The sequence below is a fragment of the Podarcis vaucheri genome (genome assembly GCF_965113315.1).
Source record: "Podarcis vaucheri genome assembly, chromosome: 2".
Classification (NCBI taxonomy): Eukaryota; Metazoa; Chordata; class Lepidosauria; order Squamata; family Lacertidae; genus Podarcis; species Podarcis vaucheri.
The window spans coordinates 36827970-36855858 of record NC_138760.1 but is presented as its reverse complement, the minus strand read 5'-3'; the positions used below and the strand labels follow the sequence as shown (position 1 = coordinate 36855858).

Genomic DNA, 27889 nt, shown 5'->3' with positions numbered 1-27889 from the left:
TCTTCCCCTCCAATTCCTTGGCACTTCCGTACAGATGGCAATAAGGAATGATTCCTCAGATACCCATAGCTCAGAAAGCCGAGAGAACATCCATGCCGAGGTGAGTGAGCTCTGTGATCCAAATTTGTCAGCTCCATCCACTGAGGATCTGTCTGTCACTCTGACGCCCTCAGAAGCAAGAGACTCAGCCGGCAGGGGGCGATCGAGCGTTCATACTCAGCAACATTCCCGCAATCAGTATAACATTTCCATGCATGTGCCGGATTTGTGTGCCTGTACAGACTCCCTTCAAGAACTGCCTGGAGACCCGATGGACCAAGAAGTATCAGAAATAAATAGCTCTTTTACTTCAGGAACTTGTTCAGCCATGAGTGCCTCTTCAGTGGTTCAGCCCGAGACCCCTAAGAGAAACGTAGGCAACAGTGGCAATGTCACTTTGAAGGACCTGAAGAAGTGCTACAGTGTAGATACACAGGGTCTTCTTAAAAAACCATCATCCTGGTTAGATGATCAAAGGAGACATTCCATAGAGATTTGCTCCATGGAAAACAGCCCTCAGCATCATTCCACATCTAGTTCTTCTGGCTTCATAAGTCAGGTCTTAAGTGAAATGGAAGGCTTGCAAGGGACGCGGCAGAAGAAAAAACTGAGTCCCCCGTGTATATCAATAGACCCACCTGATGAACAGAGTTTGTTACTGAGGGGGCCACGCAGCGCCACACTGCCTGCCAGTGCAGACGTTTGCTTGCGAAGACGCGCCCCGTCCTGGGATTCCAAGGATTCGGTGGACGCAGGGGACTCGGCCCTTCCAGACAGTATGTCACTAACTCCAACCCCAAAGAAAGACTTGTTGACTCTTCCTAGCTTTTCCTTTGATCAAACAGATGCGGACCCTTGAGTTAGTTTGTTTTCCGTTGTTGGTGCCAAATGTTTCTTTTCTCCCTCGTGTAATAAATTAAACCTTTCCATTCTAAAATGGCACTGATTTCTTAAAAAAATAAATCCAAAGAAAGTTTAAAGAGCTAGCTGGTTTTAAGAGTGGTTAAGCTATATCACGCTTACTTAAGCATAAGTTCTGCTTGGGTAAAAGCAATACATTGTTCAGAGTCTATATGTATATTCTATTTTATTAAATTAATTGAACCTAGTATTGCAGGATGTAGTACATTTTGTGGCTTAAAGACATTGTTTATTTTCTTCTTTTTTATGTATCTCAGAATGTTCCTGAGATTGCGTTGGTTTTTTTAAATGAATATTTTAACCTTTAAAAATACATATTTAATCCTCCCCTATTTTCTTTTCATTTTGCAAAGCACAAGATGTAGCCATTAGTGCATTACTGAGAAAATGTGTCCCATGGTCTAGAAATGAGAATATTTGCAATTATAATGTACTTCACTCACTGACCCCTCAACTATTTTCTGTAGAAAAATAGCCATTTGGATATTTTTTTTTACAACTGTATTGGCATTAAAAAAAAGAATAAAATAATATCCAAAATGATTTTTATTACACTGTAGAGGAAAAGCAAGTGCACAAGCTGAAGAGCATATGGGATAAGCAGATAGACTTGAAAGAAGGTTTCTTATAGAGAGAATTCAGCAGTCTCTTAGCAATACACAAGACTGTTTAATGTGCCAGATATTTGCTGTTGCTTACTTCGGTGATCCCTAAAATCATACTGAGCGTGAACACCTAAGGTGAGGCCCTCTGTCCTCTTCCATTGCCCTTCCTAAATATGCAGAGTATTACCTAAAGGCAGAGAAAAGGTTGTGATGCTGCAGGGTTGTCATGATCTGGTACTCATAGAGGACAATCATGTGCGCTTTACAGGGCCGGCCCACCCATGAGGCAAGGTGAGGCAACCACCTTGGGCGGCAGGATCAACAGGGGCAGCAGATCCTGATGTAGATCTTTATTTCAGCCCTTTGTTCCTGATGTCAGTCTTCACTCCCCATGCTGCCTTCCCTAGTAAGGAGGTGGGAAGACCACTTTGTGGTTCGCCTCAGGTGCCAAAATGTATTGGGCTGGCCCTGGTGCTCATCATTCTCCCCTTCTTCTGGTGGGACAACAAAACCCAGCAGTGGCAGCAACTGCTTACAAAAGCAATCCAACCTTGTACAGTCCATCCATTTCACCTGCCTTAAAGTGCCATCAGCTACCCACTGCCAAATGGCAGTGTTTCTTTTTATTTTCTGTGGGATCAGACATTTCACATAATGACTGCAACTGGATTTCACCTCTGACTGCCATAAACAGCAAATTTAGGGTCTGGAAAATCATTTGCATTTGTCCTTGTTCAATACTGTACATCTGTGGTGCAATGGAACATAATTTGAACAAACAACTTGCCTGAGAATCCCTCTTTCTCTAGTGGTAGCCATACAGTGGCTAAATGCACAATTAAATTCTTTCAGATTTATACTGCAATCCTGAACACATTTACTCAGAAGTAAGTTCCCTTTGTTTCAGTGGAACGTGCTTCCAAGAAAGGGCTTAAGCTAACAACTGACAGTGATTTGCCTGGTTGAAAATTAAGGTTGACCTAAACTGAGCAGGTAAAGCTTTTCTTGCCATACAGCTCCACACTAGCAAGCTGCTAACAATCTATGTGTCAGGTTGCTTTTAAAGGCACAAGGATAGGGGCAAGTAAAAAGGTTCCAGGGCTACAAATAAACCTAGTATGTCAATTTCTTTCAGTGGCTGAGAGAACCATTTCTATATAAAAGAACCTATTTGAGGTTTGCAGGTGTATCCCATAAAGTACAGTCGTACCATGGATCCCGAAAGCCCTGGAACTCAGACGTTTTGGCTCCCAAATGGCGCAAACCTGGAAGTGAGTGTTCCAGTTTGCGAACATTCTTTTGGAAGCCGAACGTCCGACAAGGCTTCCACAGGTTCTGATTGGCTGCAGGAACTTCCTGCAACTAATCAGAAGCTGCGATTTGGTTTTCGAACGTTTTGAAAGTCGAACAGACTTCCGGAACGGATTCCGTTCAACTTCCAAGGTACGACTGTAAATTCAAAGAATGCAAAGAATTCCTGCAGTAACAGGAAGATCATCTTAGGAGTGCTTTTAAATTTTATTAGCCTCTCATCAGTCTTAACAGGATCAACCCCAGACTAATTTTCTCAGCATAATGATCAGGCATCTGCTGTATGTAAACCTGGAATCATCAGATTTTAATGGATCTTTTCTGTTCATTGTCAGCTGCTTAGGGGTTTTATTTACAGTTCAGTAGCATACTGATTTTGATAAACAAAATCACCCAAACTGGTCTAGCAGAACCCAGTCTTCATCCACATGCTGAATGCTAAAGCCAAACAGTTTTCCATTCACATGGTGGGCTTAATAGGAGCCCAAACCAAGACTGGCATTGGCTACATTGAGGACATGTTTTGCTTTGCAATTCTAGGTTCTGCAGCATTGCTGCCATGCTCCTCTTCCTTAAGAAAGGGGGGACGGACTCTCTTTATAGTGGTAGTGAAATTGATAATGATTCCAAAAATAAACCAGAAAAACTGCCCTTATAACCAAGAACTCCAGAAATTAATGTGTACAGTTATTTTACATATATAAAAATGTCTCTCCTACCTTTCTGTTGCCTGTGCACCTGTTCCCTGTTCATCAGTCAATATGTTAGCAGGTGGCGGTCATGGGGCCTGTAAAAAGCATAATACATTCTCTGTAGGATTTATATACACATATACATCATGTTGTCTCTTGTTAACCTGTTTTTAACCACTGCTGCTTCCGTGCATTCTGTGCTTGCAACAACTCCCTTAAGTAGGTTAGGCTGAAAGAGAGTGATTTGTCCATGTGAGTTTCACTACTGGGCGGGAAGGGAACCTGGATGGTACCAAACTGCTTAATCCTGAAGCCGCCATACACACTGGCTCATCCTCCAAACAGCTTTGGCTAGTTAAAACAGTGCAAAAGGATTGAAGAAAGGGGTGGATTTTTAAAAAAACGTTTTACTGCAGCTCACAATTCGGGGGGGGGGGAATCACCACTAAAAGCAGTTCTTTGCACTGGTCTAACTAGACAAAATGATCACATGAGTAGGGAGGGCTAGTTCTTCCTTATGCCTTTGGCGCACAATTCAGTTACATATATTGGTGAAGAGAGCATCACCCTCTAGACAAAGAATGAGTTAATACAGTGGTACCTTGGGTTACAGACTCCGCTAACCTGGAAGTAGTACCTGGGGTTAAGAACTTTGCCCCAGGATGAGAACAGAAATCATGTGGTGGTGCGGTGGAGGCAGCAGGAGGCCCCATTAGCTAAAGTGGCACCTCAGGTTAAGAACGGACCTCCGGAACGAATTAAGTTTGTAACCAGAGGTACCACTGTAAATGTATCATTTCCAAGGATCCCAAGGGTTGCACTGGCATAATTAGTGGTGCTTCTGCAGCGTCCAAGAATGCACTCACACACACACACTGTTGCACTGATAATTGCCTTTTTTTCTACAGACCAGGCTTCCCACCTTTAGAAAGCCTCTCCTTCGTGGTGAGATGGCTTTGCTTTTAACAACATGCTCCTGTTTTTGCTGGAAGAGATCCATTGAATTCAGTTTAACCTGCCTCTGTGTAAATGTAAACATATTTAAGACTGCAGTGTTGGTATATGTTGTTAATCCAATTAAGGCTAAAAGACATTCTAGGCCATGCATTCCTATGGTCCTCATTTGATCAAACATTCAGTCTAAACCTGGAACTGTATTTAAAGATTGATTAAAGGGAAAGACAAACAATATTTTGAAACTCAGATTTTGAATACTTGAAATTCCAAAATAATATTGAAAATAAAATAGAATAAAACTGGAACTAGCATGATTACTAGATTAGACAAGCTCATACTGCACCCTTACCTAAAAGCACATTTCATGTGGACCTTGTCACCAAGTGATGGTATAAATCACTGTAAGGTTGTATAATTTTGAAACGTATCTGAATTAACACCCAGGTATCCTATGTAGCTCTCTGAGCCAGTAGAATCTTGGTTCAGTATCATCCCTGCTTGTGCAATATCCTGAACACCCCAATGCTTTTGTTTCTCCAAGCCATTGAGTTTGAAATAGAATGTGAAATTTTGAATTCAACAAATTCATCAACTAAAAGTTATGATTTTTGGACCTACTGACCATATTACCACAATTAGAGCAATTCTTAGAAACCAGTCTACCATTGTCATTTTCTCTGGTTAACGGGGGGAGGGCAGGATAAAAAGACAGCACAGTAAGATGGAAATATGTTTAATCCTTTGCTTTGGTTTTGAGGTTTTTTCTCATTCACCAAAGCCCTATGCAGATATTCAAAGCTATGCAAGGACAATGTATCAGGGACCATGCTCCTTTTTCCTGTTCCCACTCCCACACACAGGCAACCCTGCCATTTGCATATTCATCTATCTAACTTGTGTGCATAGGGGGCTAGACACATAGAGCCCAACACATGTCGTTCCCAACCTCACAATCTATGTACCCAATATTAGAATATACAAATGGCAGGCAGGGGTGACTTTCATTGGCCTCTGCATGCATAGGCTACAGTGTAAATATGGCAAAGTAATGCACAGACAAGTGAGTCATGCAAAGGAACATGGTCTTGATCTCACTATGCTTAGCTTCAAACATCTGCATACAGCAGAGGTGAGGGACCTATGGCTCTCCAGATGCTGTTCAACCATATTTCCCATCAGGCCCATTCAGCATGTCACTTAGTCAGGACATATGGGAGTTGGAGTGCAGCAACACAAAGGGCTGCAGGTTCCCCACCCCTGGCAAAGGGATTCCGATAATGGAATAGCGAGGTGTCAATAAAATGATGGTACACAATTTCAGCAATTGTTAAAATGTACAGTATTGATCTGGCTGTAATCAAATCTACAAAGACTACAGACAAAGAGCATAATGTGCAATATTTCAGAGGGGAATGTGGTGCAAAATGTAATGTACACTGAAATCTCAATAACTGTAACAAGTATCCTAAAAAAAAAAAAATGTTTAAAGATGTTCTGTTTTCAGCGCTTGGGGATTTTCCCACTCAGAAACTCCATGTGCATATCAATAAAGCAAAGATTTGCTTCATAAAATCATATTCAATAAAAAGATCAATACAAAACTTACTGTAACCTAATGCATTCAGGAAAATAATGCATGTAAACTACTTTGTGATACAAATATTTTCTAGTTGCCCTTTTGAAAATCCAATTACAGTACTAAAGCATGTGCAATAATCTTCGAAGAATTTTAAATACCTTTGGGACGGGCTTTTTTGAAATATATATATAATTTGACTTTTTTTAAGAAAACAAAAAGGTACTAAAGAGAAATACACAAATTCTGTAGAATGGTTATGCTGATTTTTTAATATATATTTTTGTAGAAATCTCTAGAGCAATTGTCAAGCCTGCCAAGCATCTTGGAAATAGAAGAGGCCTAAGTACTGGCATTTTAACCTGAGGTTTTTGAGACCAGAGCTGATATGTTTTGAGATACATGTTTTTACCTGTTTTTCCAATATCAAGGGTAAGGATTTGAGAACTTAATTTTAGCTCCCAGTTCTAAACACATTTCGAAGAGGCCAATCGCTTGACAATTTCATAGTAGATGCACTACACAAGCAACATGCTCTTGCCCAACTATCATTCATTTCAGCAGCTATTATTGAAATGACTGCACCTCAGGCATTAAGGTTTTTTCCCTGCTGAATTCATTTGGATGTGGATTGCATGCACCCACGAAATAAATTCAGCTACATTCATGGCTCTTTTCTCCACTGATTTGTTAATGGCTGACGAGGGTTATAAAACTTCAATCATTTTTTTTCAATGTAAACCAAGGCTGTTTTTTTTCATTAGTAAACCAAGGCTGCAATCCTTTACACATTTACCCTGAGTGTAGGCATGTAAAGAATTACACAGTAAGGCTATGATCTAAAGCACACTTTCTACTGAGTAAGTCCCACTGAATTCAATGAGCTTTCTGAATATATATCACTGGGATTGTGTTGCATAATTTTAGTCACAGTTTAAGCATATGTGTGTGTGTGTGTGTGCGTGCACACAACACGCTCTAACAGCAAGGTAAACAGCAAATGAAAGCTCACACTGGGACCCACACAACCTAGCTCAAGTTTCTTGGGGCTCTGCAGATGTTAAAAAAAACACGTGTATTTCAAAAACTTGGTTGCAGAATTCCATTTGAACAAAATGAGTAGGTTAGCTTAGAGAGCAACTAAGAAAGATTTCATGTCACAAATTAATTTTATTTGCAAGAAAAATGCTATACTAATGAGGTTTTTGTAACATGCTAATTTATGAACATTTAATCCGCCATCTGTTTTAAAGTCCATTATTGATCAGATAAAAATTCTGACTCTATTGACAGCCTTACTGACAAGTAATGGGTGCTTCAAATGATTGCAAGTTGCAATCATTAGAGGGTGGGGACAGTTATGTGAATTTGCCATTTATATGTATGTGATTCCTATTGACTTCACTGGGACTCTGGTGCATCTGAGTGTGTTTAGAACGGGATCTTTCCTATTCTTTGATGCTGCAATTCTAAGTTCTTAGGTTGTTGTTGTTATTTTAAAACATACTAATTTAAAGCATATTGCCCCTAGTAAACCCAGACAAGAAATGCTATCCAGTTTGTTTTGAAGCACACCAGCACTTTAATATTGTGGATTTACTGTATACTGGTAGGAAGAGAGTATTCTGCTTTTGCCAGTGTATATTATGAGGGTAAACACTTGCTACCATGTCTGAGGGAGGAAAAAGAAAAATGTAAATTCCATACTTGCAAACATTGCACATGGTATTTCTATAACTTTTAGGTAGATTACAGATTATTTAAACTGTAGATAATTTGGAAGAAGATACAATGTTTTTGGCTTCTGTAAATTGCACTCAACAGAAAATCTGGTTTTGGACAGGAAAGGGGGGTTTATAATTGTAAAGTATGCCTCAGTTTCCCCTCAATGCCTCACTGACTATAATAACCCACATAGAATCTTTCACAAAAATTACTAGAGTAGCCGCGGTACCAATGTCCATTAACAACCTAGTAACTATTTTAGAACTTTGTATTTAATAGATAATATATTGTTAAACTGTATCAGGTATAGAGACCTAAAATTGGGTGTTTGGTGAGGGCAACAAAAGATGGTACTATTGGGGAATACTGGGTTAAAATGTTTTTTTATGAGTGTAAATCTTTACAAATGACAAAAACAAATGTGTACTATTAAAAGCTTTTGAAAAGAAAAGGCATGAACCCTGATTCTTTTATTCTTAGTTATTTGATCTGTATATGCAAACAGCACATATCCATTATCAACACTAGGCATGATCAGTGTCAGTCTACAAATAATGCACATCAATTTGTACAAACACGGGCAGTCGGCTTCAACAGATCTGTGGTGAAACCTGTGCCACTACGTTTCAATTGATCTTTCTGCATGCCAACTTAAAGGAACACTTACCCGCAGGAGCGGATGTTTCTTTTTTTGCAATGTAGGTTTGAATCATTGCTGTGCGTTGTCTGGTGGACAGCAACACGAGAACGGGCCTTTTCTGCAGCGGCTCCCCATTTGTGGAAGGTTCTCCCTGGGGAGGCTCGCCTAGCGCCTTTGGCTGATGAAAAATGCTATGGCCTTAAAAAAAAAGTATATTATTATTATTCATAAAGAATTGTTATTGACATAAACACATACAAAATGCAGAATGAATAACGAATGTAACAATAAAAATAGAAAAATAACATAAAATGAGAAAACAGAGGGGAGGGGAAACCTGGGAGGCAACTGAGAGTGCAATGACACATACAATTATCACATAAAAGAAGAAAAAGGTGAGTCAATTTTGTTCTCAGCAGAGCCTCTCTCCACATATTTATCTGTGGAGCAGGGGTTTTAGTGGGCTCTGCAGACGAATTAACATAGAAGGAAAACTTGAATAAATGTGGTCTGTTTCTGATGAACCATTAAGGGCTCTCTGTTTGTGTGTCAGGTGTTCTGACAGTGCAATGTACTGTACAGGTTGAAAAACGACACAGTACAGCTAGAGAGCAAGAATCTTCCCTGGTCATCAGGTGAAGGACCCTCCTTCAGGGAGCATCCCCATGTTTCCAGGAAGTAACTGTCAACTGAACCCCCTAAGCACCTGTGCCCCTTGCCTCCACGGCAGCTGAGTGAGCAGGCCAGTTCCCCTTCCTCCCTCCAGAGAAGGAACTTATGTTTGCCCCATCCGTCCCCACAGTCTGCCAGACAACAGCAGTGGCACCCAAGAAAGCACTGCCGAATTGCTTTTAAAATAGCATTGGATGGGAAGAGAGAGATAATCCTGTATCTACTCAAAAATAAGTCCCACTGGTTTACAGAACAATCCTAACCATGTCTGCTAAAAAGCAAGTCCTATTGAATTCAGTAGGGTTCACTTCCAGGTACTGTAAATGGTATTAGGATTACAATTTTACTCCCAGGAAAGTGAGTATAGGGTGCTGCGAAGGGTCAGATTCAAAAAAAAGGCTATGAATTAGACAAACAAAGCAAAACAGAAAAAAATAAACTTGTATAGCTCTTCATATTTAGAAAAATAACCATCAGCACATTTTAATGGCCTCATAAGCTACATGTACACTTTTATATTTCTCTTCAAAATTATTTGACAAATAAAACGTATCCTTTGCAAATAAAATTATTATTTTAAGCTGCATGCACACATTATCACGCAGTACTGCACTGAAACTGATAAACGTTACATACAATTTGACTTCCATCTATGTCAGAAGCTTTGAGAAGCAGCCTGGTCTGTTTTAAAGCTGCTCTTTAAAATGTCACACACACATGCATGAACTCAAATCCAGCAAATATGCTGCTGCCTCAGAGGTCATTGGTGGGGGTCGGCTTCTCCCCACATCATAGATTTTGAGAGCTACAGCCTCTTCTCCCTGGAAAAGGTAGACCTCTCCACTGATTTCCATAGGAGAAAGTATAGATTTGTGTGCAAAACAAACAGCTTTTAACCTCTCCACCAAATTCTTCTGAGTGGAGTACCCTGGGGAAATGTGATTAAAATCTAGACCTGACTGTCAAAATTAAAGATTCCACACACACCCCAACACACCTATCTAAACCCTCCCTATTCAAACTCGGGGTGTTTCTCCCATCAGCTTAGTTTCATTTCTCAGAAGGAAAAAATGTCAGAGCATATTTTTTGGATAGCCAAGGAAGTGACTCAGGAATTTAGGGAGTCCCTGATCTACCCCAAGATGCCTTGTCAACAACGCAATCCAACTCAGAAACATGAGAACCTTTCCCCAATCACCCTGATTTGCCTTGTAATTCAAGGGCCACACAGTGCTACACACTCCTGGTGAGTTTTCCCTCTCAGTTGTAAATGTGAGCCCATGTACCAGGGGGCCATAACACAATCCCACAAATGTGGTAAATATACAAACAGTAGAACCATATGGGGCCTTCCCACCTGAACGCTACCATCCATTTCAGTAGCCAGTAGGCCCAAATGTCACAAATGTATGCGGGGGGGGCAGATCTTCCTTTCCCAGCAAGAATGTAGGTTACATTGCTGCCATCTAGAGGGTATAATAATTATATTTTACTAAATTATATAAAGAAAGATAAGGCAATACAGTGGTACCTCGGGTTACTAACTTAATTCGTTCTTAACCTGAAACCGTTTTTAACCTGAGGTACCACTTTAGCTAATGGGGCCTCCTGCTGCTGCTGCACGATTTCTGTTCTCATCCTGAAGCAAAGTTCTTAACCCGAGGTACTATTTCTGGGTTAGTGGAGTCTGTATATAACCCGAAGTGTCTGTAACCTGAAGCATCTGTAACCTGAGGTACCACTGTATAAGGCAGAAACACTACCAGTACAGAAGGAATCATGCTGTTTAAGCTTATCTTCAGCGCTTGCTTAGTTAAGAGTTGCTATTTAATTCCATTAACCACTAACATTGAATAACCAGTTCAGCAAGGGCTGAATCCATATAGCTAGAAACCCCCAACTGCCATTTCCCATAGAACCAAAAGAAAGACATGCTGTTGGATGGGACACCAGGGTCAACTTCTCCTAAGGAATGTATTGCTTTATTATTATTATTTTATTATTATTAATTATTGTTATTGCTTTCATTATTCTCCTACATAAGGCTGTCATTTGGGATAAACAAATAAATGCTGCCCTCTGCCAAAATTGCAGTCCAGGTAAAATGTATATGGGGCAGCAGATTGGCCTCCAGTAACTGGGACCCTTGAAGGTGCACTGTGTCTTTGTACAGAGCAAATGAGAATATACATACAAGGGCCCTGTGATAAACTGGCTGCCCTTTCACACACACCCATCAGTCAGGATGAGGGGCATTTTTCTGGCGTAAAGTATGAAAACCCAGTGTGTTTCAAGGCTTACATTCTGTTAATGGTTAAGAAACGTTTGTGATATCTGGAGCTATTCACATGGCGCAGCTCCTAAGTTGGCCTTCGTCTGCTGTTGCACAGCACTTTTCCTGTTGCAGTTCCACCCTTTCATCAATTTGTATTTTCAAACCGTGCATAGTCTCCAACATTTCTCCGATGGAAATAGGAACGTCCCATTCCATAACTACTTATACCCCACACATCTTGCTGGGTTTCCCCAGCCACTCTAGGCAACTTCCAACATATACAAGAACATAATAAAACATTAAACATTTTTTTAAAAAACTTCTCTATACAGGATTGCCTTCAAACAGCTCAGGGGTCGGATAACTCCATACCCTCCAACATTTCTCCAGTGAAAATAGCGACAACCTAAGGAAATGTGGGACATTCTAGAATCAGATCAGAAAGCCGGGCGGCTTCTCTAAATCAGGGACCTCGCTGGAAAATAGGAAAACTTGAAGGGTTTGACAGTGCCTTTCATTTTTATTGTAGTGTCAAGGCAGGTCTGCAAAAAATGAAAAGCCTTTTGAAGCATTGTTCCAAGAGAGAGGGGGGGGGGTTGCTTTTATTTTAACTGTTCTGACGAGAGGCAGATATAGTTCATACAGAAAACAAAATGCTAGTCCTGTTCAGATGCACCATTTTGCAAGGATAGATAAACCTGCCCTGGAGTCATTGGACAGTGTGGGGACTGCCTGTCTAGGCCAACTCTGGCTTTCATGGCTTCAACCCCTAAGTCAAAGATAGCATGGTTCCAGCACAGTCTAATTATTTATTATTATTATTATTATTATTATTATTATTATTATTATTATTATTATTCACTTACACAACATTTCAGAGTGGTCAAAGCAAAGTAAAGCAGAAGCGGTAACTGCAGGTAAAGCAGTAATTGTGTGACTCTCCAGTGGGGTGTTTTCTCCTCATGCAAATACTGTAGTAGCTATGAGGGTGGTCCGCCTGCCCCCCTACCCTGAGTACAGCCCTCAGCATTTTCCCACAAGGAAGCAGATGGCCAGATTCAGAATCTGGCACGGACTTTGGAAGTGGCTGCTTAAGCCTCAGAGGGAAGGACAACCGGTAAGTATATCAGTCTATTAAACGACGGGCACAAACACAATTAGAGTTCTTATCTCATAAATCCAGCACCTCTGACAAACACTACCCCTTCCCTCCACCCCTCCAAATTTAAATTAGCATTTGTTCAGTGGTGTGTGTGGAGCCAACAGGTGCAACACATTCAGGCAACATTGCTCCATAACAACTTCACACTCAAGATTGCCCCCAGCCTGGTAGATTGACCCCATAGACCTCTGTCCCCCTGCTTCCCTACAGTTCCTGCTCCCTGGGGTCATGCATGTTTTGTTGTTTTTTGTTTTTAAATGCCTTTTCTTTTTAGCTCAGTCACCAGCACAAGCTATTACTACGGTACCCTCTGCATCTTGCCTCTCTCTGGCCCTTTTCAGAGTAGGTTGCTCTCCATCTCTGGCGCCATCTGCTGGCTAATTGCAGTTTGTGGGGAAGCTGAAGTGCTCCACAAGTGCAAAAATATTGGTTGCGTTATTCTGATAATTACAGCCTTGCCGGTGATTGAGACAAGCCTTAACCGTTGCATGCAATTTGAACAGCACCCTTCAGAGCGTACCTCCTTCCTTTCTCCAGAAACACTTCACTGTAATAAGACACGTTTGGCATAATTGGTGCGCACTTGTATTTGAGTGCGTCTTGTGGCGCCTGCATTCACTATTCACTGCACTTGTATCTGCAGCTGTTTTGTCCACTGATTTAATGGCTCGTTGCTTTTCTGTTTCCCCAAATTCCTAAAAACCAAATACTTTTCTTGCATGGATAACTGAACAATATTTCTTAATTTCCAGATAACCCAAATGTTTGGGGCTGTAGGAAGATGCAAAACTCTGTGATTTCTACCAGGGGGGCAGAGGGAGACGTGTAGGAGTAAACTGCCCATTTAATCTTAGACACTTTCTGATATTTATTCACATGGATGTAAAATTAAAAAAGAAGGAAAGAAAAAAGTCGGCACAGCATTTGTTCACATTCAGGGCTTTTATAGAGGAAAATCTAAAGTGTGCTAAGGCCCTTTTGGCAGCTGCAGCAATAAGGTCTATGGACCAACCAGTTGAGCTGATGTTATATTATTATGGAATCTTTGAGAAACAGATGCTGGAGAATTACTGGTTGTGCAGCCATTGCTTGTTTACTCAGAGCAAAATCTCCTGTTGCATTCAAAAGCTTCCAAGTGAGTGGGCATAGACATTTGTGAAATCCCATCTTTTATTTTATTAAAATCATTTTTATCATTTTTTATTCCTCCTCTCCTCAAAAAGACTTCAAGGTAGCCAACTTATAGTGTTGTTGTTTAGTCGTTTAGTCGTGTCCGACTCTTCGTGACCCCATGGACCAGAGCACGCCAGGCACTTCTGTCCTCCACTGCCTCCCGCAGTTTGATCAAACTCATGCTAGTAGATTCAAGAACACCATCCAACCATCTCATTCTCTGTCGTCCCCTTCTCCTTGTGCCCTCCATCTTTCCCAACATCAGGGTCTTTTCCAGGGAGTCCTCTCTTCTCATGAGGTGGCCAAAGTATTGGAGCCTCAGCTTCACGATCTGTCCTTCCAGTGAGCACTCAGGGCTGATTTCCTTCAGAATGGAGAGGTTTGATCTTCTTGCAGTCCATGGGACTCTCAAGAGTCTCCTCCAGCACCATAATTCAAAAGCATCAATTCTTCGGCGATCAGCCTTCTTTATGGTCCAGCTCTCACTTCCATACATCACTACTGGGAAAACCATGGCTTTTACTATACGGACCTTTGTTGGCAAGGTGATGTCTCTGCTTTTTAAGATGTTGTCTAGGTTTGCCATCGCCTTTCTCCCAAGGAGCAGGCGTCTTTTAATTTCGTGACTGCTGTCACCATCTGCAGTGATCATGGAGCCCAAGAAAGTAAAATCTCTCACTGCCTCCATTTCTTCCCCATCTATTTGCCAGGAGGTGATGGGCCCAGTGGCCATGATCTTCGTTTTTTTGATGTTGAGCTTCAGACCATATTTTGCGCTCTCCTCTTTCACCCTCATTAAAAGGTTCTTTAATTCCTCTTCACTTTCTGCCATCAAGGTTGTGTCATCTGCATATCTGAGGTTGTTGATATTTCTTCCGGCAATCTTAATTCCGGCTTGGGATTCATCCAGCCCAGCCTTTCGCATGATGAATTCTGCATATAAGTTAAATAAGCAGGGAGACAATATACAGCCTTGCCGTACTCCTTTCCCAATTTGGAACCAATCAGTTGTTCCATATCCAGTTCTAACTGTAGCTTCTTGTCCCACATAGAGATTTCGCAGGAGACAGATGAGGTGATCAGGCACTCCCATTTCTTTAAGAACTTGCCATAGTTTGCTGTGGTCAACACAGTCAAAGGCTTTTGCATAGTCAATGAAGCAGAAGTAGATGTCTTTCTGGAACTCTCTGGCTTTCTCCATAATCCAGCGCATGTTTGCAATTTGGTCTCTGGTTCCTCTGCCTCTTCTAAATCCAGCTTGCACTTCTGGGAGTTCTCGGTCCACATACTGCTTGAGCCTTCCTTGTAGAATTTTAAGCATAACCTTGCTAGTGTGTGAAATGAGTGCAATTGTGCGGTAGTTGGAGCATTCTTTGGCACTGCCTTTCTTTGGGATTGGAATGTAGACTGATCTTCTCCAATCCTCTGGCCACTGCTGAGTTTTCCAAACTTGCTGGCATATTGAGTGTAGCACCTTAACAGCATCATCTTTTAAAATTTTAAACAGTTCAGCTGGAATACCATCACTTCCACTGGCCTTGTTATTTGCAGTGCTTTCTAAGGCCCATTTGACTTCACTCTCCAGGATGTCTGGCTCAAGGTCAGCAACCACACTACCTGGGGTGTATGAGACATCCATATCTTTCTGGTATAATTCCTCTGTGTATTCTTGCCACCTCTTCTTGATGTCTTATTATATAGTACCAAATATCAAATAAAAGTACTTAAATTAAGAATGTTTATATGAGTTGAAGGAAAGGGTTGCAAAAAGGACAATCAAGTAATTCTATGCCAGCAGTGCTTGTCTTGCTTCCATCAGTCTTTGTTGTTTTCTTTTCTCTTTTCTCTCTTTTTTGTGAGGTCAAAATAATGTTCCTGAACATTCCAACGCCTCAAGGTGATGCATCAGAATCTACTGTAACAAAAGATGCATCTTTTATGGCAGCAATGAAAGTTCCATTTGGCTGGGGATATGAAGAGTCTGTGTACTGTTGGCAGGACTGGGTGGGAAGAAAAGGTAGGTATGGTGGGTGATGGGCAGAAAGCCCAGTTGAATGAGGACTGAGAAGGCAGTGGTGTAGATTTTCCGGAAACGTTTGGCACATGTCTGAAGAGCTATTTATATACATGTGCTTCACAGGAACAGTCAGCAGGGAAAATTAATTACCAGTCATATCTAATATCAAAGTTGTATTGTATTCATGCCAATTGTCCTGTCTTGGTTGGACTGTACCCATAATTAGCCTTTGGAGTAACCTCTCAGATTCAATAACCTCTACTGTAACTAAACTAAAGACATGTCATTGTAATCGTCATGTATGCTTCGCCTGTTTAATCTCTGCTTCCATTTCCTTCCCCTTCCTTCAATTCCCTTGTGTCAACTTTTAGACTGTATGCCTCTTGGGGCAGAAACCTGTCCAAGCATTTTTTGTAAAGCACCCTGGACATAGGTGGTATTGTAAACGAAACAGAAAGGAAACAAGCACACTAATGTTACTGTGGGTGTGGGCTTTGTATTCTTTATTTTTTATTAAAATATATTTCTAGAAATGGAAACTGTTAAGTAGAAAAATCTAGCAGTAGAAAATTTCCCCACCTGAATGAGGTTGTGGGGGCAAAGGTGGCCAACCTTTCTTCTGCCAAAGGTCTCCTTCTTTTAGGAATAATCTGTCAGGGGCTGCATACTAGATCTAGATCTAGATCTGAAAAGTCTACCCGAAGCCATACAACCCAGAAAACAGTTTTAAACCAATCCATTTATTTTTATTGAACAAATAACAGTCCCTTAGGATTGCCCTGAAACTACACGGGGGGGGGGCAATTTTTAAAGCACAGAAAATATAAAGAGGAAATGTCTGATGGTACTGAATATTCAGGCAGCTTTTGGAGGCATCTGGGGCTACATAAAATGAGGGTGGTGCTGTGGTCTAAACCACTGAGCCTAGGGCTTGCCGATCAGAAGGTTGGCGGTTCGAATCCCCACAACAGGTTGAGCTCCTGTTGCTCGGTCCCAGCTCCTGCCAACCTAGCAATCCGAAAGCACGTCAAAGTGCAAGTAGATAAATAGGGAAGGTAAACGGAGTTTCCGTGCGCTGCTCTGGTTCACCAGAAGCAGCTTAGTCATGCTGGCTACATGACCCAGAAGCTGTACATCGGCTCCCTCGGCCAATAAAGCAAGATGAGCGCCGCAACCCCAGAGTCGTTCGCGACTGGACCTAATGGTCAGGGGTCCCTTTACCTTTACCTTTACAGAGCTACATAAAATGAGATTGGTGGGTCACAGGCTACCCACCCATGGGGAAGGGGTACCAATGGTTTGGAAGTCTGAAAGGTCACTGGTTGAAGGAAGGAAAGAACAACTGGCTAAGGAATAGGGACTTTAGTGAATGGTATGTAGCCTGCCTAGCCACAGTCAGCAGAGCACATTGAGGAAACGGTGGTAGCTATTAAGTAAATCAAAAACTATGGGAAATATGAGTGGCCATCATTTGATCCCTTGCACATAATCCACAAACTGCAGTTAGTGCAGAATACTGCGGCATGGTTGCTAATGGGAGTGAGACCCTGTCAGCATACAATACCTGTGCTCAGAGACCTACATTGGCTACCAATTTGTTACTGAACCAAGTTCAAGGTGTTGCTATTGGTGTACAAAGCTTGGACCAATTTACTTGTAGGATTGCCCTATAAGATGACTCCACCACTTCAATCTGAAGAACTGGTGCAACATAATAATCATTCTGCACTTATAAGAAATCAATCTCCTAGCATCTACACTTTAGAACTCCTCACCTATTGACACCAGGCAGGCATCTCCACAGTAATATTTTCATAGAGCCGCCATTCGTCCAGATTTTCCTTTACATTACTGTGATTTCCAAAACACCTGAGGGAATATCCAAAAGGCAGCGCTTTGTCCTGGATCTTAGTTAAGTCAATGGAAAAATCATTTTTGGCTCAACAATTTTAGGGTCTTCTTTAAAAAGGTTCAACTTTTGGGGTGTACTGGTTTTTATAAGCAACCCTATATTTTCAGTGCCTAACCAGAATGCTGACATGTCTTAATCTCTTACCATTGACTTCAATATCTTTTGAATGTTTTGACACAACTGTTTTATTACTAACAATTTTAATGGTTTTTTTAATTTAAAAAAACCATTTAAGAGGTTTTATTACAATTAAGCAGTGTATAAAACTGTGAAAAAAATGAAAGAAAATAAATAGCATTATTTAAAACCGTTCACATTAAGGCTTCATAGCCATTTGTCCATGGGTAGGCAAACTAAGGCCCGGGGGCTGGATCCGGCCCAATCGCCTTTGAAATCCAATCTGCTGACAGTCCAGGAATCAGCGTGTTTTTACATGAGCAGAATGTGTGCTTTTATTTAAAATGCATCTCTGGGTTGTTTGTGGCAGTGGCGTAGCGTGGGGGGTGCCAGGGGTGCCGGCCACACCGGGCGCAACATCTGGGGGGGCGCGAGTCCAGAGGGAAGGGACAAGTTCCTTCCTCTGCCGGGCTCCCCGCCGCCACCGCCAGCCTTGCGCCCTAGCGCGCCGCGCCCCCACCGCTGCGCTCCACTCACTGCTCGCAGGAGCAGCCGCTGCAGCAGCGCCGACGCCGCCACCGACGCCTGGCCGGGCACGGGCAGCCTCCGCACCCCGACGCCGACGCCATCCCCTCGGCCCAGCCACAGGCGGCAGCTGCTTCTGCCGACTGGGAGGGAGGAGAGCTCTGAGGGGCCTCGCCGCGCCCTGTGCTCCCCAAAACCCTCTGAGAGGAAGCCAGCAGGCGGGCGAGGGTCTCCCGGCAGAAGGGGGCGCCGCTGGCTCCGGCTCTCAGCCGCGGGGGGGGGGGCGAGGACGGAGCACGGCTGGAAGCCCCCGGACCCGGCCGGGAGGAGGAGAGGCACTCGCCAAGCCCGGATCTGGAGCTCCACCTACAGCCCAAGGAGAGGAGGGGGCGGGGAGGTGCCCAAGGGGAGGGGGCTTCGGCTGCCTCGGCCCGCGGGGGCTCCGCAAATAATAAATTCAATAAATTCCTGCTGAGCCTTTTGGGGGGGTCCTTGGCTCCTTCGCTCGCCCCCAGCCCCAGTGGCGTAGCGTGGGGGTGCAGGGGGGCCGGGCGCAACATCTGGGGGGGGCGCTCGCACTCGAGTGCTAAAATCCACGGGTTAGGGGGCGCAAATTACTTGCCTTGCCCCGGGTGCTGACAACCCACGCTACGCCACTGGTTTGTGGGGCATAGGAATGTGTTCATTTCCTCCCAAAAAATATGGTCCAGCCCCCCACAAGATCTGAGGGACAGTGGACTGGCCCCCTGCTGAAAAAGTTTGCTGACCCCTGCTTTAGTCCAATGGTAGTAAAATGCAGGTTCAGAGAATATACCTTTGTGAGAACTACGGTTCTGCTGAACTGGTACCCTGGAACCTGAAATCACAGTGGGAAATTCCAAAAATTGTTCAAAATGTTTGATATCCTGCTTGTGTTTACACATTAGTGCATAAATTGCAATGTGGCTTTTCTTTTAACAGGTGCCAGGGAGATTGGCTTGCTGTACCACATTAGCAAGAAAGTGAATGACTAGCTAAAGTCTGTACTGGATATTAGCTACTGTGCTCTGGCCCATTAATTTAGTACAGTAAACAATGTATCTGTTCTGGGCATGCTTTTGACATCTTGACTGAAGCCATTCTTTTGGGAAACAATCCCAAATCTCTTACCTAAATCAAAACATGGAATTCCCATATCACCAGGGTCTACTGTGGCCCCACTGAAATGAAGGAACCAGCATGGACAATGGACAGGGATGAAGTGAGCTGCATGGGGAAATAAGCATATTTCCTAGGTTTCCTTTCCTTCCTTTTCACCTTCTCAGCCCTTATCAAAATATCTCAAAGTCAGCAAATCCAAACATTTGCTACAGGAATAAACTAGGCCAATCACAGGAGCCCCAACAATAAAATATTTTAGGGGGCTGGGTCCCCACAAAGTTGATGGGCATTCCCATTCAAACAGTGTGTGTGCACTGTGTCATGTGATCGATTAAGCGGGGTGGGACTTACCTGCCCCCCCCCCCCAATATTTTATTTAAGTTGGCACCCAGAGGCCAATTGTAAAGGAATGCAAATCATCCAGGGTTAAATTATGAGCAGGCTGACCCTAAAGGTATATACTGAACGCTATTGAACCCAAATGAATTTATTTTCTGATAATTTGTAATATGCTGGGGAGGTCTCAGGCCAGGAACTGTGGCAGTCAGAATCTGGAAGCCTTTCTCTTACACTTTGACCCATGTGAAAGCTTCTACTAGAGTACTGGCCTACCATATTGTTTTTAGCTATTTTTAAAAACAGCAAAAACGCCACTGTCGACATGGGATGCCATTTGGCGATATTTTCACAGACATTTCCCTGATGTCCGCACGGACACTGCTGCTGACTACAGTATTCCAGAAAGCAGCTAGAAGCTCAACAGAGTCACCCCAGGGACCAAGGGAGTTAATCCCTGCCTTATTTCACCTCCATCCACCTACTTCTGAAAAGCTTTATTTGCCTCTGGTCTCCCAGCTGTGATAGCAAGTATCCTTGGGAATGTAGCCTTGGTCTGCTACACTAGGGGAGGGTCTCCGTGTTTATCTCTTTTCTACCCTAACGTTCCAGTTATATATTATTTTCTGAACTGACAAAAATGGCACCTCTTGCATCGAACGGCATATAGAGGTGATGAGCTAAACCAGTGTTTCCCAACCGGTGTTCCGCGGCACACTAGTGTGCCGTGAGACATCGGCTGGTGTGCCGTGGGAGGGAGGCGGGCGAGTCGGGCGGCGAGAGGCGGCGGCGGCGAGGATCCGCGTCGAGCCGGGGGCGGCTCCGCGGTGGTGGTGCCGAGCGGCGGGGCAGCGCGCGCAAAAGGGAGGAGCGCGAGACAGCGGAGGAGGAGGAGGCCGGCATGTCCGGGCAGCAGCAGCAACAGCAGCAGCAGCAACTCCCGGCGACGGCTCCTCCTCCGCCCGCTATCGCCGCCACCACCACAACAGCCGCCGCCGCCTCAGCTGCCGCCGTCCCTCAGTCCCTCAGTCCCTCGCTCTGCTGCCTCCTCCCACCCCGGCAAGGGGAAGGGAAAAAACGTTCACTTTTGTGCGTCCCTCCCGGCGTGACGCTGCGCGCTGATGTCACGGGGCGGGGCTTTAATGGTGGTGTGCCGCGAGATTTTTTTCCGGTAAACAGGTGTGCCGTTGCCCAAAAACGTTTGGGAAACACTGAGCTAAACACAAAGCGGAGCAATCAGCTGAAGAACATGCTGGTCACTAGAGGGCAACAATATTCAGCCTGTAACTAGCAACAAGGGATGGGCTGGGCTGTGGTTTTGATGGGCTCTTTGAAAATGCCAAACTTCCTATTTCCTAGATTTGCATGAATTTGTAGTGTGGCATAATGCTTCCCTTTGCTGTATTGACTCCTATTATTTAAAGCCCCTGACCTTCTAGTGCTCTGACATTTGAGATTCATGGACATTTAAGTTACTTTAGAACTGGATAAAATGTTTTAAAATTCATTCCTTTTGGATGTGTTTAAAGTAAATTAAATATGTAATCCTGCAGCTCCTCTGCTCTTTTATTGTATTATTGCTGAAAGTCAATGTGTGCTATAATTGGCAAGCGTTCAAAGGGCCTGAATGGATTATCTTTTGCTAACTAACTTCGTACACTGCATAATATAACAAAAGTCCCCCTGGAGCTACAGCAGGGAGAATGAAAGAGGTTTTTTTTAATTATTTTAAAAAACCTGTTTAATTACTTATTGTGTTTTCATTGCTTTGTACTGCCACAATGTAGATAAGATTATTCAAGCTCTTCTAAAAAGTAGTCTGAAAAGAGTTAACACCACATAAATTGGTTATCTGGAATATTGTTGGAGGGAGTATGAGAGGAAGATTAGAATAACGTATTTTGGGGTCAAACTCTTTAAACCTCGTATTTCACATGATCCTATTTAGAAATAGATGCCCTAAGCAAAATGTGGGACTCGGAGCCTGATCCCATGAATGTGTACTTCAAATTAAGTCCCACTATATAAGATACCTAAAGCTCTTCTGTGAGTGCCACTGGGCCACCCAATGGTTTTCTCATTAGCCTGCACATCCATGCAGGAAACCTCAGCACCAATTTTGACTACCCGTGGCCTTCAAGAGAACTGTATCTACCATTGGCCCTCAGTGTGCTTAGGGACAGCCCTACCATTATGTCCTTTGAAGGTTAAGAGTGAGGACACCAGCTGAATGTCTACTGGAAGAGAATTCACATAGCGGTTTGAGTGTGCTCAAGTAAGTGTGTTAATTTTCCAATGTCTTCTGTTTCTCTTCTTCCACTTTACAACTATGAAAGGGAAGTTGCCATGTTTTGAAATAGCTGCAAATGTTCCAGTAAAAAAATAATTTCCAAGTAAATATTTGTTTCAACATAAAGGTTAAACCACATTAACGAAGGGTGCATTTATAAACTAATGTGCATTAAGTCACATTTGTTTATAAATGCATCCTTCATTAAGTATCGCTGTGTTATAAATGCAGTCTTCAAAAATATAGCTGTATCGTATGGAGGTAGGCAAGCCAGTATCAGTGTTGTCTTACTGATGTATATTTTATGCTGTAAATTAAGACCAGAAGACTAACCAGATGCCTGTGAGAAAAACCCACAAGCAGGATTCAAGCATAAGAGTACTCTCCCTTTCTGTGGCTTCCAGCAACTGGTATTCAGAACCATTGCTGCCTCCAACGGTGTAGGCAGAGCATTGCCATCACAGCTAGTAGCCATCAATAGCCCTCTCCCTCCATGAACTGGTCCAAATCCTCTTTTAAAGCCATCTAAAGGCTGGTTGCCACCACTGCCTCCTGTAAGTGCATAGTTAAACTATGGAATTTGCTCCATGTGAAGAAGTACTTTCTTTTACCTGTCCTGAATCTTCCAACATTCAGTTTCATTGGTTGTCCACGAGTTCTAGCATTGTATGAACTTGTAATGTTTGGTTAATGCTACTGATGAAGACCCTCCAGGGAGCTGTTTAAAATACTACCACTATCTTCACTCCAGCTGTTTGCAAACCCTCCAAGTTCCCCTTTTTTCCAGGGGCATCCCTGATTTAGAGAAGCCATCCTGGCTTCTAATTTGATCCTGGAATGCCCCATTTTTCCTTAGGATGTCCCTATTTTCATTGGAGAAATGATGGAGGGTATGGAGCCGTCTGAAGGCAATCCTGTATAGGGAAGTTTAAAAAAATAAAACTAATGTTTTATTATGTTTTTATATACGCTGCAAGCTGCCTAGAGTGGCTGGGGAAACCCAGTAAGATGTGTGGGGTATAAATAGTAAAATGGTCATTATGGAATGGGATGTCCCAATTTTCATTGGAGAAAGGCTGGAGGGTATGTGTTAGTGATTGTGCCTTATGTTGCAGGGATACTGCATTCAGTGCAATATTCTTGCAGGTTGCCATTTTGCTATTAAGCGGGGGAAAGGATTAACATTGGCTGTCCCATTGGGGAAAGAAAAGTGATAAACCCATCCTGCTAGGCCTACATGAGCTGAGGAAAGGCAGCTTGGATGACTTCCACAGCTGAAATGAAGGAAACCCCTCAAGTCAGCAGAAGGGATACGCTCCATTGACTTACAATTGTTCATTCATCCAATTAATCTCCCTTCACAGAAGCAAGACCTCCTATGGCCAGAGGTATGTTAACACCTGCTGTGAGTTTAATTAACCTCTTAAGACAGTTACAACAAGCAAGCAATTAATCCATCAAGTGACACTGAGACCTTACAAGTATTCAGAGATTTGTTCAGCCAGGCCCCTGCTTTGTCCTTGCTTGCAGCTACTGCTAAAGCCACAGAAAGGGGTGGTGCAGAGGCAGTTTTAGGGAAGTGCAACTGGTTTGGCCACACTGGGCATCACAACAATACTATAGAATGAAGCGCAGGGGCGCACGTGCCAAAGTTTAGTGTAGCACAGGGCGCCAATGAAATTTGAGAGCCCAAAGTCCACCACTAGGCGGTGGTTGATAGTTTATGGAACATTCATTTCATGCAATGGAAATACAGTGGTACCTTGGGTTAAGAACTTTATACGTTCTGGAGGTCCATTCTTAACCTGAAACTGTTCTTAACCTGAAGACCACTTTAGGTAATGGGGCCTCCTGCTGCCGCCGCCGCCGCACAATTTCTGTTCTCATTCTGAAGCAAAGTTCTTAACCCGAACTACTATTTCTGGGTTAGCGGAGTCTGTAACCTGAAGCGTCTGTAACCCAAGGTACCACTGTACAAAAGATGGCAAGCCCCATTGAACTCTATGAGTCTTCTGAGTCTGCATAGGATTGCACCATGAATGTAGCAGTGGTACTGGAAATACATATTATAGTCAAGTCCCCTTTTCATCAAATACCATATTTTTCGCTCTATAAGACGCACTTTTCCCCTCCTAAAAAGTATGGGGAAATGTGTGTGCGTCTTATGGAGCGAATGCAGGCTGCGCAGCTATCGCTGAAGCCAAAAGAGCAAGAGGGATTAGTGTGCAGGGATAGCCACGCAAAGCCTCTTGAGCGCAGCAGGAGCGCTCCTCCCTCTTCACTCAAGAGGCTTTGCGTTGCTTTCTTGTTTCTTGTTTACCTCCTCTAAAAACTAGGTGTGACTTATGGTTGGCTGCGTCTTATAGAGCGAAAAATGCGGTAGTTTCTGGAATAGTCCAGGCCCAAACCCTAAGTCCACTCTGCTCATTGTCCTAGAATTCTGGTTTCCAGTCTGAATTCCTGCTGGGGCAGAGCTCTCTGCCATCTCTATATCCTGGGTAATCAGCCTTGGTTTAAGGCAGATTCAGTTCCCATGGGGTGGATAGTAGCTGCCAGAAGCCAGTTTGAAATTGTGGGGAGTCAGTTGAATGGGAGTGCCGCTACACACAGAACAGGCTCTTTGTACCCTGAATGTAGATTAGCAGTGTCAAGTTAAAAGCACAACCACATGCAGAGGACACCTGCAATCAATTTGAGACAAATAAGTTTGTTTTTATAAAGGAAAAGAGTATTATCTCTTGCCCTCATGATTTTTCATGGAGAAGGTGTAGTGTAGGTGGTCACACAAAACTCTGAGTGGGGTTTTCTCAGAGCAAAAAGCAAACAAGTCTCTTGCACTTTTCGCTTACTTCTTCTCCTCTATGTGACGATGCACCCTTTAATATTGCCTCCCTCATAATATGTCCCGTATTTTCATCCTTTCTGCACCTGCCTCTACTTTTTCAGAGCCTGCTGTGAATCTCTACTAATTTCTCCAGTCCAAATATATGAAATAAATTTAAGGAGAGACAAATTACTGAAGAATTTGGACATTGAGAAGAATGTGTGCATTTTTAGTTCTGCACACACACCTGTGGAAGATTTTGCTCTGTATGTGCCGAGAATTCTAGACTTCTCAGATTTGATTTAACCTCAGATGACTTCCTGGAATCAAAACACATCCTAATCAATGACTTACACATTCTCTCAAAATGTACTAAGAAACAAAGATCTTAACACTGCCATCCTAAGTAAAAATAAGTCCCATTGAACACAATGGGACCTACTCCCAGAAAAGTGTGTATAGGATTTCTGCTCTAAATAAAGAAGCCTTTTTTCATGATCAAAGCTTTTTAGAAGTCCTGCTGCTTTGTGGAGTAGAGAAAAACCACAATTGGGGGGAGGGGGAGGGGAGAGCACCTAAGTTCCTCACAGCTAAATAATGCAGTATGATTAATAGCAGTCTGAGCGGCATCCCAGGGAAAGCAGAGAGAATGAATTATTCAGAAATATTCAAAACCTCCAAAGACAGAGTTACAATAATTCAAAATGACAGGCAGAAGAACAAATATATACAAGTGAAGGAACACCAAGGAAAATTTGGAACACTGACAAGGGCTCATCATGGTAGTCAGGAGAAAACTGGTAATCTGTGAGTGTTTTTTATAAACCTACTGGGAACCCCAAACTGAATCCTGCTTGTGATCTTCATCCCTATCCATACTCCATCACTGCAGCTGAATTGCATGTGCTCTTACCTCCAGGCAGAAGTGAATAACAGTCAGGTGTTGTATTTGCAGAGAGAAGGGATCAGTCATTAAGTGGCTTTTCCCAGGAGGCCAGGGTGCAACCCGACAGCTGTAAAGCACCTGAAACAACCTCATTTCAATGTCTGCTACTTCCTCACAAACTTCATCTTAAGGCTCTTGCTAGATACAGACACAGATGGCTTGAATCAGTTGCGGCTAGTGCCCATTAGACCTGGTGAGGTTGCTAGGTCACAGGAGATGACAATGACACCATATAGGTGTAGCCAGGTTGTTCTGGAGAGCCAGTATGGCATGGTGGCCTAGTAACTGGGAGATACGGGTTCAAATCCTTGCTCGGGGATAAGATTTCTTGGGCTACAGTCCACTCCATTAGATGCATCATTCTTGGTTTTTAAAATTTAGATACTCTGCAAAACAGTCAACAAAATGCCTGGCTACTTAAAGTGGGTTAAAGTTTATTAATCACATAATGAAATTTATCAGTCTAGAAGTGGGTCAAAATAGCTACTGAGGCCATTGTTTAGTAATGTGAACTGCATCCTGTCTTGCACCATGAGACAGCTGGGAATTTTGGAACATTTGAAATTGGGGGGGTTTAATTACGGTCCCATTGTAGCCAAACTATTAAGTGGAAACCTGACATGACAACTTACTGTTTTCATTCGTCCTCTAGCTATGATCGTCAGCACAGAAGAGAAAATGGAATAACATCAAGCAAGTGCAAAGAGCGCAAACAATGAGCATTAAGCTTTGATATAAATTGGAACAGTGAGACAACACCATGCATCTTATGAGAGCCTGAATTCCATCGAGGGGAACAAGTCCAATATCCTGCTACTAATTGACTATTAGGAATTAGCAGAACTGTTGATAAATGTCATTCTGCAAAAGTCATAAATGAGAACATGCACAGAATATGCAACATTCAGATGAAGCTGTAAGTGATCAAGTGAAGCAAACAAAAAAAGTCTACTGATTTGCAGTTCTGGGGACATTAGTACAAGGCCTTAGAATTGGAACTGGTGTGATTTACATACACACTACCAGTGGGGCCCCACTATTGGGAATCACAGACAGAGGACCACACCCACCCCTCAGTGGTTCTGCACTGCCCCCTCCTCAAATGCTCTCGCTAGTCTGTAATCTGCCCTTGCCCTTAGCCCTGGAAGCCAAGGCCCAAGTTTGGGGCATGTTCACTTTGGGGAAAGAACCCCAGCAGAGATTTAACATTGCAAAACATGCAACAAAGAAGAGCATGGAGATTTAGGTTGCAAAACCTTTAAAATGTCCCCTTTAAAAGTTATTTCCAAACTTCTACATTTCCCTAGCACAGAGATAGACCACATGTTTGGAAGGTTGTAAAATGGATTACTTACAAACCCTTCAAAGGCCAGATTCTTGTTCTTTTCCATATAGCAGTCAGAAAAAATGGACAGGCAGTTGATGAGTTACAAAAGGTAAAAAATTATAAACTACTGGTAGAGAAAAATCCTAATTTCAGACTCCATTCTGGTCAGAAACAAAAGAGGCTGGTTAAAGCCATGTGGATAGAATAATTAGTTCAGAACTCCTTACATAATGAAGTCCACATGTAGGGTGAGAAAAACAAAATGCTTGGCTACCCATTTCCTCCCAAGGTGAGGGGAAGTGACAAAGGCGAAGCCTGGCAGTACAGCTGACTCTATGGTTTTAACCCTTTAGGCCAGGGGTCAGCAAACTTTTTAAGCAGGGGGCTGGTCCACTGTCCCTCAGACCTTGGGGGGGGGCGGACTATATTTTTTTTGGGGGGGTTAACAGATTCTTATGCCCCACAAATAACCCAGAGATGCATTTTCAATAAAAGGACACATTCTACTCATGTAAAAACACACTGATTCCCGGATGGTCTGCGGGCCGGATTTAGAAGGCGATTGGGCCGGATGCAGCCCCTGGGCCTTAGTTTGCCTATCCATGCTTTAGGCACTAATTAGACACAACCATGCTGGTTATATGGGGCTGGTTGCCCTACAGATAATCCCTCTTATCTGCAAGGATGGAGATGTGGGGTGTACAAAT

General features: G+C 43.0%; 1 protein-coding gene and 1 long non-coding RNA gene across 15 annotated transcripts in view; one reads left to right on the top strand and one right to left on the bottom strand.

Annotated features, from left to right (window-relative positions):
- The window catches only part of CACNA1G (calcium voltage-gated channel subunit alpha1 G), a 335700-nt gene extending 328483 nt beyond the window's left edge, over nucleotides 1-7217 (top strand). For all 13 annotated transcript variants that reach the window (XM_082211012.1, XM_082211010.1, XM_082211008.1 and 10 more), the window contains one exon: nucleotides 35-7217. In XM_082211012.1, the coding sequence (XP_082067138.1) occupies nucleotides 35-898 (864 nt within the window). In that variant the 3' untranslated portion in view covers nucleotides 899-7217. The remainder of the gene's footprint in view (nucleotides 1-34) is intronic.
- LOC309525726 lies at nucleotides 263-27505 on the bottom strand. 2 transcript variants are annotated; one of them, XR_014216508.1, is made up of 4 exons: nucleotides 27211-27505; nucleotides 8494-8664; nucleotides 3596-3663; nucleotides 263-401 (listed from the first exon to the last, which is right to left on the bottom strand). It is a non-coding gene; the product is annotated as an uncharacterized lncRNA (long non-coding RNA). The 2 variants fall into 2 exon arrangements; XR_014216509.1 differs by lacking the exons at nucleotides 263-401; nucleotides 27211-27505 and adding an exon at nucleotides 12280-12876.
- Between the last annotated feature and the right edge of the window lie 384 nt (nucleotides 27506-27889).